This window comes from Gallinula chloropus, assembly GCF_964237585.1.
Source record: "Gallinula chloropus genome assembly, chromosome: 5".
NCBI lineage: Eukaryota > Metazoa > Chordata > Aves > Gruiformes > Rallidae > Gallinula > Gallinula chloropus.
In genome coordinates, this window is record NC_140090.1 from 60,250,406 (window position 1) to 60,265,940 (window position 15,535).

The following is a 15,535-nucleotide window of genomic DNA, read 5'->3' on the forward strand; positions in this document are numbered from 1 at the left end:
AGTCAGTACGGACACTTAGGATGATGCCAAGCTTGCTAGCCAACAGAGGTTATTTTTGTTTGGACATGGAGCACACCTATTCTGATTTCATGAAGAATAAAGTCTCTTTGAGCCTATCAGTGAGAGGTGCATATCTGGTGAAATGAGCATGGCATTATTTGGATAGGAGTGTCAGCACAAAGGTCCTTCACTTTGAATAATCCTCCCTGACGTTTACATGTGCATCCAAACATAAAAATCCTATTTTGAAATTGGTGCCTTCACCTATAGGATGGATTTTAACTAGTTCACAAACTTCCCTGTGTCCCATGGTCTCCACCATAACCCCCCCATAAACAACCCCCAAAATAGTGAAATAAAAAATAACTCTGCATTCTCATTGCCCCACAATGCCACCACTGGAAATTCAGCCATTTGTTTACATGGTATGTATTCATAGTCTGGTGGGGGTGGGAAAGATTCTCCCTTTTCCTTATCAAAGGCCCTTGTTTTACCCTTTCCTTTTGAAAAGAAGAATGAGCGAAACAAATGCTTTTTATGACTGTGTGTTTTTTTCCCACATTTTATTTTGGTTTTGTGTTAAGAATGCTTTAACCACCAGCTATGGGCTCCCTCTAGAGACTCCAAAATCTGTTAGAGCACCTTGCAAAAATAAAAATTCCCTCAAACACTACTGATAAGAGCCCTTCCCAGACTGCATGTGTGCTCCCTTTTGCCTCCCATGATCTCCTGATATTTGTGCTATAGTGGATTTATCCCCTCTTTCTATCTCTCTTTCTCTGTTGTGGTTTGTTGGGTTTTTTTTTAATTTCTTTTCAGTGTTGATGCAAATCCCCTATTGTATTCCCCCTCTGTTCTAATCCAGTTTCCATATTCTCTGTGATGTCTTTCCTTATCTTCATTTCCTCATTTCCTTCCTCTGCTTTCCATCAGCCTCCAAAAAAGATTTGGGATTATACTCCTGGAGATTGCTCTATCCTTACTAGAGAGGATAGAAAGGTAACTGTGTCTCACGTATGTTGTACTACAGCATCTAGCAGTATGTATGTGTGTATGTGGTTTTCTTCTTTTTTTTTTATTTTCTGTTTTGTAGCATTGCTTGGGTTTTGTGTGCTTGTGACTGATTTTTTTTAATTGGGCTTGAGCTCATTAGCCTAACAATTAAGTAGCTAGTAAATTGATTTAATAAACAATTCTTAAAGCGTAATTATCCATAATTTAGAGTGGTGGTTTTGCTATCCTGACTTGCAATGATAATTATACTAACAGCATATTGCATACTGTTACAGTATCTTTTTTTTTTTTTACAGGTGGGTTTTATAACTTTATGGTTTGTAGAATTAGATTCAAGCAGGCCTGTGCATCTCTTAATTTTGAATGTTAAATGCCTAAAACAATTTCCTCTGTAATGATTGAAACGTGATTAATTACTAGTGAATTTCTGTGTATTGTCCATACCATCTTTGTCTTTTTTCGATTAAAAAGGCTCACCTTTTTTTTTTTTTTCAAAATTAACATTCCTTTGGTTTTCCCTAACCCTAAGCATTATTTTCCCATTCTTCTTCTCCTTCTTTAACCAGACTGATCTAGAAAAAGACCTCTACCTCTACCAGACTGAGTTAGAGGCAGATTTAGAAAAAATGGAGAAGCTTTATAAAGCGCCACATAAAAAGCCACAGAAGGTATTTCCTATTCTTTTCATGCTGCCAATCCCTGTTTCCAAACTCCCTGCTCTAATCTATTCACTGCTGGATGATTATTAAATGAGGTTGGGGTAAATAATGGTTCTGACCGTTCCGACTGCATGGCTTGCTGTGTCGCTGTCAGAAATAATAGAATGTGATGCTGAGAATCCGGCTTGAAATCCATTTCAGATACAGTGATTTCCTCTCTCTCCGTTCCCTTTCAGCTGCCCCCCATTCCCGTCCCCCTTTAGGGTTTTGAGTTCAGTGTCTGCAAAAACCCCTCTCTGTTTTTCACATGAATAGGCAGCAGCAATCAGCTTAAAATTCTTGGTTGGCGTCACGTCATCATCTCGTGCCTTTCAAGCGTGTTGCCATCTACCCTCCCTTCATACAAGCCCTGCTCTCTGCTAGGAGCTCGTGTCGACCCAAGATTTGGATATTCCCAAGAGATTTTACACAATCTTCCTTACGCTGCACCTTGCCATGGCCTTCTAGGGCAGGTCAGCTGCTGCTGCTGTTTCGAGGGTCTGCAGGACCTGAACCCTGACATGATAGATTCATTTGGTAACGCCGTTTTTTCCGTTATTTTCCTGTTGTTGATTTTTTCGAAGCTGCGGCATTTCACCAGGACTTCTAAAAGCTGCTTTTTCAAACCCAAGGTTTCCTTATTCTTCTTACGTAGGAATACTGAGGTAGATGAGGGGACTCTAAATAGAGCATTTATTCTAAAATTGCCGTTGGGTTTTTAAATGACGAGGAAGCGATAGATGGATTTAAAGCAAGCGGATAAGAACTGGCTTTTGCTATTGAACATGTGCAGCTGGCATTGCTTCTCTTAAGTAAGGAAACTGAACTGAATCGTTGCTTTTTCTTGTTAGTGCTTTTTTCTTTTTTCTTTTTTTTTGAACGCTGAGGAATGTATTGTGCTGCAGAAATGTAATATACCTTTAAAGCAAAGGCGGGCAGTGACCGGTTGGGGAAAAAGCTTGGGGAAATAATTATGAGCATGTGTCTCCTGGTCATGGCCCAGCTGGTTATCTCTTCTTGCTTTTGGCTTTATTCACAATGACTCATTTGCAGACAAAAGAATAGGCTCTGCTGCGAAATCGGCTGTGCTAAAAACCTGTCACTGCCCTGAAGGAACTCGGGAAAATTGTCGCTTTTCTGCAAAGACATTGACAGCTTAAATTGCATTTAGACTTAAACCTCAATGTCTCCTAAAGGCTAATATTCAAGGAATAGATGGAAAATTACTGAAGCAAGACTTTTTCTTTCTCTTCATGTGTAAGTGTGTATCAATGACTCCTTTGTTTGGGCTTTTGCAGAATACAGCAGGTGCTACTCCTCTGGAAACTTCTACAGACCATTCTTCCTAGTAAGTTTTCCGATTGCTTTTTGATGTCTCCCTTACAATCTGAGGGCATATAGACGAGAGGGTTTTGGGCGTTGGAAGTGTGTTGGCTTTATTTTTTGGTGATGGATATAGACAAATGCGTGTAACATGAGAATTACACACATGCTTTAGATGAGTCCAGGTACAGTATCTGCTCTTGGATCTTGAATGAATTTTGAAATGATTACATGAATGATTGCATTGTCCTGGTAAGAACTGCTGCTTGCACTAGGCAGTGATTTGAAAAAACAAACAAACAGACCTTTAACTCCATTTTGATGAAGTTTACAGATTGACAGTAACTTCATGCAAGTAACTTTATTGTGTAAACAACATTTGTTCCTGTAACAAGTGTGATGGATTGGCTCCTGTGATATCCTCTGTTACGTGCAGCAGATCAAAAGGGTGCTGTTGATGGAAGGCAATAATTTTCCAGCTTCTAGGAAGGGAGCAGTAACCATATTTCTCAAAGATCTCATGTGGCGCAGCTTTTCCAGAGGAATATGTAAGGAACTCTGTCTAAATGAGTTGTACATGGGGCTGGTTTTTTATGAAAAAAGAACATACCAAAAACGTCCAGAGCAAGATGTTGAGCTGTCCTGAGTTCCTTGAGACTTGCTGAGTTATTTGAGCCGTGGACCCAGCTCCTGCTGCAAATCTCCTGCTCCTTATAATTGGACTGAATGCTTACCATTGTCCATGGGCACAGTAATCCCCTCTGTGTGGATGGTCTGTTAGGGAAAGGCATGTTCTTCTCCAGACACCCATTAATATCACATGTATTCCCCACCGCTCTGGAGCTGCCTTACTGACAAGAAGCACAGAAGACCTCTCACTCGCCTCCTGTCTGTGTTCATTCTCACACACTGCTGTATTTTGTTGGTTGCTCCTATGACTGACTCATTTTGCTAGGGAGAGAACAATACAATAAATGGGAACCTCAGAGATTAGCGCAGATAGCTTGTGTTTGCCAAAGACTGGTAAGGTTTCTGCCCACAGCAGAGCTGTCTGTGCCCTTTCTGAGGCCACCCAAAGCATGCAGGAGTGCCAGCGTCTGAGCCAGTGGAGGGCAAGCAGCCTGGGTAGGCTGGGAACAGGACACATCAGCAAAACTCAGTGGGAGTCACACGTTTATCCCTGCCTTTACAGAGCAGGGAGAAAGATACCTGGAATTTTATTGCCTTTGTTTCAGTGTTGCTCTTCCCTCTGTTCACCTGATTCTGATCTTGCAGACTGCTTGCTGGCCCCTAAATAAAGGAGCAAACAGTAAAAGGACTCTGCCAAATGCCTCCTCTCTCTCCTCCAGGTGTGTTCTCGAAGGAGGATTATTGTAACCCTGTGCTAAAAGATAAAATGCTTTTACCTCCCAGATGAGGATCCTTAGAGCAGTCATTATTGCCTGCAGCAACTGGCAATGCTTCCTTAGGAATCTGACAAAGAGAAGCAACTGGGATTACCCGAGTAAAACACAACAGCTCTGTAGTCATGGGTCTAAACAGAGCATTTTCTAGGTTGAAAATGTGACAGTGTTCCCGTTCTCTTTTGTGGTGCTTTTCATGAGCTTTTACACTGGAAAATAATTTATGGGTCGACATATGACCTGATATTCCTTGTCCGGAAACTAAATCTTCTTTGTGATCCAGACATTGTGTAATTCCTCCTCCATAGCCGGTCCTCTGATGTGTTTGAAAGCTTTCTCTTTACCCCATAAGTACAGCATCTATCCAAAATAAACAGATGCATGTACAGATTTATGCACAACAAGCGGCTGTAACCACAAGCATTTCCACACTCATATAAACTTGAATCACTCCTGGATATCAGGATGTAAAACAGCTTTTAAAATGTTTCCATAAGTTGGCAAATGCTCTGGGTTTTTATTTGTTCAAACTTTCCAGCAGTCATGCTTTGGCCCCAGAATAGCTTTGTGTGAGACTGCATCTTATTCTGAAGAGCCTGGATGAGCACAAGAACTAGTATCAGATGAGCTTAGCTTTTAGGAAGACATTGTCTACCCAATTGTCTTTTGTACCTGGAAAGGCCATTTATACCATGGCATTGTCAGCTTTCTTTTTTAAAGAGGAAACAGTGAAATCTTGAAATCAGATGTGAGGGCATACTTGTGTTTAGATTCATGGCTGAGGAAAGGGATTTATTATAAATGTCCAGTCTTTAAAGGTGTAAGGAATTAAATTTATACTAATTTTAACAGCATTTTATTTATATGTAATCATGGTGGACCTTTAGTCCAGGATTCCCTGTAACTGAGCAGAACTGTGAGCATCTGTGAATTTCTTTGGCATTTAAAGCAATAGTGTCTATAGTCTTGAACTATTGCTTCTCTGCAAGGTCCCTCACTGATAGGCTTGAGGAATTGCTCTTGGACTCTTGAACCATTATAGTGTTAACTGGGAGGCTGAACTGGTTGAGGTGAACTCTTGGGCAGCTGTGCTTTGTAAGTAGGGGACAGGCATGCCTGGTGTTTATGGTGAGAGGACTGGAAGCTGGAAGATCTTTGTGCTACTTCCAGCTAACCAACAAATTTCTTTGTGTCCACAAAGAAATCATGCATCTGCTCTGTGACTGTCTCATCTGTAAAAGAAAGGAGTGTTTTCCTGTCACCTGTTTTCTGGGGGACTGAGCTGGGAGAGTTTCCTCAGATGTAGAATGCTATGGTAATGCCAGACCTAGAACATTATCGTGGTGTATTCATAACCTCTTTGTTCACCACCAGTTCTTTGTACAGTTTATTCTGGGTTCACAAGTGTGGTTTTCTCTTACTTTGTATGAAGCTCTCAGCAAACAGAAGTGGCCCACTGGTGTGTCTCACCCTTTTTATTTGTTTCCTAGCTCCACATATTCACCTAACTACCATGCAGTGAAGAGGGAGTCAGAACCAGCACTGGGGGACCCCGCTGGCTTGGAGAATGAAAGGCAGATTTACAAGAGTGTGCTGGAAGGTGGAGATATCCCGTTCCAGGGGCTGAGTGGCCTCAAGCGACCTTCTAGCTCTGCTTCCACAAAAGGTAGGTGGTCAAGGCACTAACCTCTTCTCCATTTTGCACAGACTGTCAAAAGCCATGTGATATGGGGCAAATTGCTGCAGGGTTTAGAGTTCTATTCAAGTCAGTTGAGGTTCCCTGGGTCCTTCGTCTTTGTCATCCCCACTTTCCCTTGTTTTTAATCCCAGCCCACACTGGCCAATATTTTTCACAACCCTTTTATCTGATCCAGGTTCCTCTTCCAGACAGGGACCAGCTCCCTCCATTCAGCACCTCAGCCACACCCCACACCTTCATATTCTCAATTGAGGCTGCTCAGGCTGGCCTTGCTATCCATCTGTTCCTACTGCCTTGCCCTGCTAGAGCCCTTCCCTGCCTTTTCTGCTCTCTCTGCTGCAGTATCTCAGCAGGCCACACCACATCTGCTGACCTGGCTACCCTGGTGTAGCTGGCACCCCGTGCTCCACAGCCTCCTGCCTGCAAGGGGTGTGCAGAGAATGAATGCATGGGACACTGTGAAGCAGCAATGCCCTGCAGGCTCTGAGACAGAAAGGCAGCAGACACCACTGTGTCTCCTCCCCATTCCTCCCGCATTGTGGAGTCTCTAGAAGATCAGGACAAGGAAGAGCCTGAATCCCATTAGGGAGCTGTACTGGGGAATGTATCTCTCTGCCAACTTCAACCTAAAAATGGTTTGGGGAGAGGACTGGGGAAGGAATGCATTTGGTTTCTGAGCTGCTTTCCCTAAAAATAGTACCAAAAAGGTCTTGCTCTGTCTCTGACTTCCAGCTGTTTTTCAGCCTTATGTCAGGCCTGTAGGGCAGGGAGTCAAACTGGATCTGAACAAAAAAAATCTGTTCAAACAGTTAAAATGTTCCCCAAACTGAAATTGAACCTGAATGGTTATTTTGACATTTGAATTTAAATTCAAATAGGAAACAGTCTAAGCTGAACGCAGACTGCATCTGACTTAAAAAAAAAAACAAAAAGATGTCCTGATCTGACTCTTTGATTTGTAAAGCAAACATGGCCAGCCACGTTGTCTGAAGCACACTCAGCTTATTCCTAGTATGGGGAATCTCTAAGCAGGCAGCTCTTGGGCAAGGCGAGTTGATGTGGCCTGCTTGTACTAGCCCAGTCAGCTGGCAATTGTCTTCTCCCTCACAGGAATAAACTGTTTGGCAAGCACTGTGGTGAGACCATAGTAGGTGTGATTACAGGCTTGGTATTAAGCCGTTTTTGCAATGCTAGTGCCTGTGCATTCTTACTGACACCCTGATCCTGCCCAGAGTTCAGCCACATTTTTCCATGGTGCCACAGCTTCCCTGGAAGCTGATAATGCTCAGCAGCTCAGCACTTTTTAGGATGATACCTTCAAAGTGCTCAAGATCTGCTTCTATCCAAGCCTCCCATTTTAGAAACGTTAGCAACACTTCCCCTACTCCTGTAAGCGCAGCTTGTTGTGCAGTTTCTTCACGCTTTTCTTTATGTTTTGGAGCTTTGTTTCTTTAAAGTGCATTTTATGAAATCCAAGCATGTTCTCTTTCCTTTCTTGATAGCTTTCTAGCACTTAAGCTAACAGGTTGTATTTATTTTATTCTGCATGCTTACCAGTGGATCGTAAAGGTGGGAATGCTCATATGACTGCACCCTCTTCAGTTAATAGCCGAACCTTTAACGCTAGTCATACCGGTATGTTAGGTCACGCATGTAAACATAAGAAGCCCTTATCAGCTGCAAAAGCCTGCATTACTGAAATCCTCCCTTCTAAATTCAAACCCAAACTGGCAGCTCCAGCTGCTCTTGTGCAGGACAAGAAGGGTATCTTGCTGTCTCATGAGAAAGCTCAAAGCTGCGAAAACCTTCGTAGCTCTATTGCCTTGTTTGATAATAAAAAAGCTTTCATGATAGATATAGGGGAAAGCATAGAAAACATGTTGATGAAGTCGAAGGAGGAGTATGCCATCAAATCCGGCAGTACCATGAGCCTTCAGGAGTATGGCACCAACTCTAGAAAAGGCTACCTGTTCCCTGCCTCCAGGAAGAGTGGGATGGAGTTTACAATGCTGTATAAAGACATGCACCAGATCAACCGATCCAGGATCCATTTGGGCACAGTCTCCTCCTGCAGCGTGAGAGATATGGCATCTCAGTTTGAGAGCGAAGCAAAGGACAAGATGGAGCACAGCCTTAGTCGAGAGGATTCAGAGCAGATCCCCAAACACACCGTTTCCTCCCGTATCAGTGCCTTTGAGCAACTGATCCAGAGATCCCGGTCAATGCCCTCGCTTGACTTTTCCACTGGACAAAACAAATTCACCACTTCTCTCCAGCCAAAAACTTGTCTGAGTTCTGCCTACTCTGCAGAGTTCCTTCTGGATTTGCCAAAAGCACAGCAAGAAGACAAGGATGCAACCAGCTTGGCAGATAAATCCTCCCACTCCTGCAGCAACGTGGAAGACACTGCTTCAGATGTTAGTGATGCCATCCCTATGGACACGCTTTCAGCTTGCATGGATGAGATAGATCTGCTTTCAAATGCATCCAACGACAGTGGCAGCAGCAGCAGCAACCTCAATGGGCCTCAGAAGCATAAAATCAACAGATGCAAAGGCGCATGCCCAGCTTCCTACACCAGGTTCACTACCATCCGAAGGCATGAGCAGCAGCAGGCTTCCAGGAACCCTGATTTCAAAGGAGATGTCTATGGGGACAGACATATGCTCCCCAGAAACGTCTACCTAATGAGCCCACTTCCCTTCCGATTGAAAAAGCCCTTCCAACACAAGTCCTGCAGGACTCCACCCCCAGACTGCTTGGGAAGCCCGGCAGTGCCCAGCTCTGAGAACCCAGATGACCCCACACAGCTTCAGGGGAGCGTAGGAGACAAGAGTCACCACTCCCAGCACCAACTGTGCTCCAGAAGCAGGCCTCTAGCCCCCAGGCGCCTGTCTTCCTTTGACATTGTGGAGAGGCTTAGCTACTTCCCCACCATGGGATCTAGTCAAGATAGCTTCATGGGCCGGGCTGACACTCCTGACTCCTTAAACAATGGGAACCCTGTTCCATATGCCCTCTGTCACAGCCTGGACACAAACAACAACCCGCAAAGTGAACTTGGGACGTACCTAGGAGGTGGCTTTTTGTGTTCTTTACCAGTGTCCCCTCATCTGTCCCCTTGCTTTCCTTTCTCCTCCCCTTCCTCAACCCTTGCATTTTTTGCTCCCTACCTTTTCCTTCCCAACTCTGTTTTTTTCCCTCTAGTGTGTCTATCGTCCTTTGCGTGTCTTGCTGAGCATTTTTGTTCAGGACTTGTTAACAGCTGCACTTCTGAGAAACGATTTCCACTGCCTTTCTAATCACATCCGGTTCAGTTTGTCTCTCAAGCAACTCCGGGGATGCAAGAATCTCAACATGAGATATTTCTAGTCCTGTATCATTTGCACACATGGGAATATAAAACAAACCCAGATGATTTGCTTTAAGGAGCAGTTTCTCAAGGTCTAGTTGTGTGTGTGTGCGGTGTGTGTGTGTGTATATTAAACTTTTCTCAACAGTATAATGCCAAATCATACTTTGATGGCAGTGAATCTTCTCTTCACAAAGTCCTTCTATGTCTTTACTCTTTCATTACATTACTTTCTTCCTGTTTTTGGATCTTTGTTCACAACTGCAGCCCAAAAGGGAAAAAAATGAAAATGGATAAATTATCAACATCTGATTGACAATTTGGTCAATGGCAGTTGAGAATCTGTACTGTCAGAATGGAAACAAATTTTTAAAAAATATTTATTTTTTTCCTTTCTGGTTATGCTAGATAAATCAATGTGTGTTTTAACTTCCTTATGTTGTTTTGAAGTAGATTCAGAATCACCAAGGCATTTTGCACCAGTTGATTACATGGAAACTCCAGAAGAAATTATCCGCAGACGGCATGATGATAAACAGGTAATCTCTCCTTCAGGGCCTAATAATGGTTGTAGGAGCTCCACATACAAGAAATACAGCATTTAGTATTATATAAGGACAACTTGTATGTCTGTGGCTATGTATATTGGAAGTTAAAGCAACGAGCTGGAACTAGTATGTTTTGACTTTCATACTACCTCTACCATTGAGTTAGTGTATAATGCATAGTCCAGTTTAGCTTTTATTTAAAATGAACCTGTTAGTTCTTAGCAGTTGCACAGAATGATTTATGGGGCCTTTAAAGAATGTAAAAAGGATGGAAGATGTAATGGGAAATGTGGTACAACATCCCAGTGCTTGCAGATAAGGATGAAATGGTTGTTCTATAAGTGAATTAAAGTTTTATTGTTCTCCAAGCAAGCCACTTGAGTAGGTGTTAAGTCAAACTGGTGAGAACAATATTTTTCATGTGGGGATCCTCAGATTTTGAATGACAAATGTGATACATTTTAAGCTATCAGAAAGTGTGAAGCTTCCCCCGAGTGCAAACTAGAATTCTTTATGGTGTCTCAGATTGTTGATAACAGAATCTAGCAGTCCTTTTTGAAATGGCTGGACAACACTGGGACAACCCAAAATAATAGGAAAGCCACATAGACTTTTCAGCAGTAACTGTATTTGAGCTGAGTTAAAAAAGCTCATAAAGTGATTGCTTTCCAGGAAGCTGTTAATTTTCACTGCCTGGGGGAAAAGAAAAAGTTATATTTTTTACTGTTACCTTTCTGAGTTCAAATAATGTTTGTGTGTTCTTTGAGATATAGTAAAACCTGCTCTTAATTCCCATGTGAAAATATATTTTTACTCCCCCCGCACTTCTAAAATCCATAACAAAAGCTCATTTAAGAGCAAAACTCTGAATTCAGTAAGACCTGTCAGCTTCAAATGTGTCAGTACAGAGCTGAACTCTTCAGACTGCAGTAAGCCCCAAAAGGTGGAAAAATCTTTCTACCCAGCTACTCAGGAATGCACATTTCCATTAGTGTGCCAGAGACATCAGAAGTCCAAACCAATTCTTTGAGTTTTATTTACTTTGTTTTATGAAGTGTATTATATGAGCCCAAAGGAAGTATCGTAGAACATGTTACCAGCCGGATGGTTAGGCACTCTCCCAAGCTCCTTGCAAAGCTCAGGGGAGTTTGATGCCTCAGAACTTTTCTGTGGGGCTGATTCAGATCTGTTGGAAGTCAATGAGAGTTACTCCCTGTTGCCTGAAGAGGGTTTGGATCAACTCTCTGCATTATCAGCAATCTTCTTAGAAGCTCTCAGGACCTGGCCAAAACTTAGAAACACGCCTCATTGACTTCTATCAGCTGTGGATCAGATCCTCTGTATGATCTGGGTTTCAGTTATGCCATAATGATGATGTACTTTCTGTGCTTGCAAAACAAACTGGTATTGTGTCATTAGTAGAATCAGTATTTTGTGTTGAACTGTAAAATCCCAGTTATTTGCTGGGACGTCAGAAATTTTATTTTGTCACATTTATGGCAGCTTTTGAATGCCCTTAACTAGATATTTACTGCCCATTTTATGCAATTTTATGGCAGAAACTTTTAGAGGACCAGAGACGGCTTAAACGTGAGCAAGAAGAAGCTGATATTGCAGCTAGAAGGCACACAGGGGTTATTCCAACGCACCATCAGTTTATCACTAATGAGCGATTTGGGGACCTTCTAAATGTAGACGATACAGCAAAGAGGAAATCTGGGTCAGAGGTCTGTTTTAGTTACCTCAGTCTGCTGCTTGACCCAAAGCAATATTTGCCTCTCACAATGTTGTGCTTTAGGCCGACATTAGCTCTTCAGAGAATGTCGGGTTGTTTTTTTTCCACCTTCCCCTTTCCCATTCTGGCTTCATTTAGATCTGCTTTGACTCTTGTGCCTGGTGAATTAATGGATATCTCTATACCAAGCTGCATATGTTAAAGCATGCCTGCTGAGAATTGCTGGTGCACACCTGTGATGCATGCCTTTAAATATCAGCTACTTTTAGTGAATCAAAGGCATTCCACATCTTTTGCATCATATTGCTACATTGTCTTCTTGTCTGTGCCTTACGCTTAGAAACTTCATGTCTTGTTGATCCTGGCCATGTGACTGTCTGATTTATTTTTTTTTAGAAATAAATTGTGTCTTCTCCTCTTAAAAGATGCTTAATGTCCTTTAGAAACAACTGGAAAAAGTCTCGGCATGTTTCACGTCGTAAAACCTGGTTGGTCTTTCTGAAAGGCACAAAGGAGGAGGCAGATGGTTTTCCCATCAGCCCAAGGCACTTTTCCTGAGGGCTGGATGCTAGTCCAGGTGTCCTAGCTGGATGCCTTTTGCTGCCTTAAGGATTGCTGCTGGGGCTCTGGACAGCAGCTGTGTTTCCCCAGAGGCACTGTACCCCAGCGGTTGGCGAGGTGGTCACCATGTGGATGGAGTGCATTTGTCTACCCTTTGTTTGCATAGTTTCAAATGCTCTGGTGCCATATGAATGTGACCACTTCTTATGTTACGCTCTATTACCAAAATTACTTTAAAATTGTCTAAATATTTTGTCACCATTAGAAAATCAGACAGGTAAATCAAGCTTTAAAACCTAGGCCTGCTCTCATCGTCCTCTTTGGCTTTGTAGCCACTGAAGACATTTTTAAGCATGTTCCTAATTTATTCATATTTCCTCCTCACCTTTGTCTCTTTCCTACCAATTTATACAGAGTACATGGGTCACTTTGCAGGATTCAGCAGGGTCAGGTAATAGTAATAACCACATCATATATAATCCTACTGGGTTTTGTCCAGCTAGTAAATTTTGCTTTCCTTGTCAAAGGAAATTTAGTCCCAGAGGCCCAGTAACTGTAGTTACTGAAGCAGATTTCATAGAATCATAAAATCATAGAATGCATAAGGTTGGAAGGGACCTTTAGAGGTCATCTAGTCCGACCCCCCTGCAGTAAGCAGGGACATCTTCACTAGATCAGGTTGCTCAGAGCCCCATCAAGCCATCTTCAGGGATGGGGCCTCCACTACATCTACAGGCAACCTGTTCCAGTGATCTACCACCCTCATATTGAAGAATTTTTTCCTAATATCCAACCTAAATCTCCCCATTTCTAGTTTAAAAACGTAACCTTGTTCTATTGCTACATGTCCTCATTCAACAGTGCTGTCACATTTAAAAGTTTACTGCTGTTCCCTTTCCTGTAGAGTTCTTAATTACTATTGTATCAGAAGTGGCTTTTTGCCCTGGTGGGAGACAGCCACACAGCATATTTGGACTGTAGTATCAGTTGCGCACAAGCTTACAGCAAAATACCTGCATTCATTTTCATCCCCAGACTAATGTTAGCTATAGAAGAGTTTGGCTGCTTTTCCTCAGAAGATTGGAAAAACTAATTATTTTTTTACTGTGTTGATCTTTTTTTGATCTCTAGATGAGACCTGCTAGAGCCAAGTTTGACTTTAAAGCGCAGACACTGAAGTGAGTACAGCTTGTTACTGGAGTGTTCTTCTGCCTTTTCCCCTAGGATGCAGCGCTTACGTGTCATTCAATTGGATTCATGTTTTCAGAGTGTCTTTCCAGCAACTCAGATCAATGTGTCCATAGTAAGGTGGGGAAAAGTAGTATGAATCTTGCAAATTACAACCTGTAAAGAACCTTTAGGAAAAGTGCATCTGTATCACATGTGATTTTTGGGGTAAACTTTTTGGTAGCTTTTACTTTGGGTGGATCATGATTTCTATCAACAGGGCTGATGCAGACCTTGGTACCTCGGGATTGCTGGACAGAAAAAGAACATGTCTGTTCTCTGGTGAAGTTCTGATAGAGTGCTTTTGTTGTTAACAGGGAGCTTCCTCTGCAAAAAGGAGATATTGTTTACATTTACAAGCAGATTGACCAGAACTGGTATGAAGGTGAACACCATGGCAGAGTTGGCATCTTCCCACGATCGTACATAGAGGTAGCTGCTTTCCTTGCAGGGGTTCTCTTTGCCCACTCCCTTTCTGCCAGTGACCAGTGTATGAGCTTTTTGTATGTGATTCATTTGGTTCAATTTGTTCATTCTAGCTCCTCCCTCCAGCTGAGAAAGCTCAGCCCAAAAAGCCATCACCACTGCAAGTATTGGAATATGGAGATGCTATTGCCAAATTCAACTTCAATGGGGATACCCAAGTGGAAATGTCCTTCAGAAAGGTAGAACTTTTGTTGTGCTTAGGAATTGAATCCAGACAAATGCTGAAGATTTTGAACACTAGTAACCTGCAATTTCCAAGTGAAAGCTTCAGTAAAATGAAATTCTTATTCAGGAAGGATACCTTCTTATCACCTATATTTTTACTTCATAGTAATTATGTAGTGCATTGCAGCGAGCGTGTTGCAGGCAGGATGAATCAGGAAGTGCCAAACTGCCTCCTTAGGGCTAGCTGAGAAGATACTTTAAACACAAGAGCCTGGCTCTGCAAAGCAAATTAGATATTTGGTGACACAGCTCCATTCTGAGATGGCCTCAGTGGAAATGCTCACAGTCATGTGAAAATGGTGATACAGAAAAGGAGGAGACTGGGTTCACCTTCCTTTTTCCTACAAGCCAAATCATTGAGCACAGGCAAGTGAGGTTCTGAGGTACTGAAGTGACTGACTAGCTCCAACTGCAGAGTGAAGGGGTAGGAACAGGTTGTGTAATGACTGGTCAGAGCTAAATCAGCTGTATTTAGATGAAATAGCAGCATTTCCCCATCTCTGTCAGTTTTCTGTGTTGATGCTCAGGTTATATCTGTCTTTTAATTATACATAAAGGTGGGGCTTGCAGTTTATATTAAAGATCTGGAAGTCGCTTAATTTGTCAGCAAAACAGGAAAGAGTATAGAGAGACTTGGTTTAAACTGCAGACCTGTGCATACTCCCTGTACACCTCAGATCCTTGACAGTCTTGTGGTCAGCCTAAAACTGATGGTTTCCATTTTTTTAATGGTTTAGCAAGTCAGGTCCTGAAAATATAAAGTGAGTACAACTGAGTCTTCAGACAGCCCAATTCAGCACCAGAAAAATCTGCATTTTCTCCTTCTCTGAACTGACAAATACAATTCCCAGCCAGAGGTCATGGTTAGGACCGCATAACTGGAAAATGGGGGAGGCTTAGAGCCACTGATTGTTTTAAGTCAGCTGCAGAAAGATTAAAAACGCCATCTGCTTTGGAATGATGAAATATGTTAAAGTCAAGACTGCATTACTGTTCCTTCCCACAGGGTGAAAGGATCACGTTGATTCGACGAGTGGACGAGAATTGGTATGAAGGAAGAATCTCCGGCACCAATCGCCAAGGCATCTTCCCTGTCACTTACGTGGAGGTGCTCAAACGGCCAGTGGTCAAGAATGCCATCGACTATCCTGACCCACCAATGTCCCTCTCCCCTAACCGCAGTATGACGGCTTCACCACAGGTATTTGGACTTGATGCAGCCAGTTACAACACCTTGCAGAACAGAGGGATGTTGCCATTGCTG

General features: G+C 42.5%; 1 protein-coding gene across 7 annotated transcripts in view; it reads left to right on the forward strand.

Moving 5' to 3' along the window:
• SORBS1 (sorbin and SH3 domain containing 1) overlaps positions 1 to 15,535 on the forward strand; it is a gene marked incomplete at its 5' end in the record, with an annotated part of 89,818 nt that overhangs the window by 59,597 nt on the left and 14,686 nt on the right. For 6 of the 7 annotated variants that reach the window (XM_084265586.1, XM_084265589.1, XM_084265587.1 and 3 more), the window contains 10 exons: positions 934 to 999; positions 1,581 to 1,682; positions 3,011 to 3,060; positions 5,929 to 6,104; positions 9,943 to 10,028; positions 11,597 to 11,764; positions 13,465 to 13,511; positions 13,878 to 13,992; positions 14,100 to 14,225; positions 15,278 to 15,472. In XM_084265586.1, coding sequence (XP_084121712.1) covers positions 934 to 999; positions 1,581 to 1,682; positions 3,011 to 3,060; positions 5,929 to 6,104; positions 9,943 to 10,028; positions 11,597 to 11,764; positions 13,465 to 13,511; positions 13,878 to 13,992; positions 14,100 to 14,225; positions 15,278 to 15,472 — 1,131 coding nt within the window. Of the gene's footprint in view, positions 1 to 410; positions 426 to 933; positions 1,000 to 1,580; positions 1,683 to 3,010; positions 3,061 to 5,928; positions 6,105 to 7,694; positions 9,216 to 9,942; positions 10,029 to 11,596; positions 11,765 to 13,464; positions 13,512 to 13,877; positions 13,993 to 14,099; positions 14,226 to 15,277; positions 15,473 to 15,535 lie in introns of all 7 variants that reach the window. The other variant, XM_084265585.1, reaches the window with a different exon arrangement.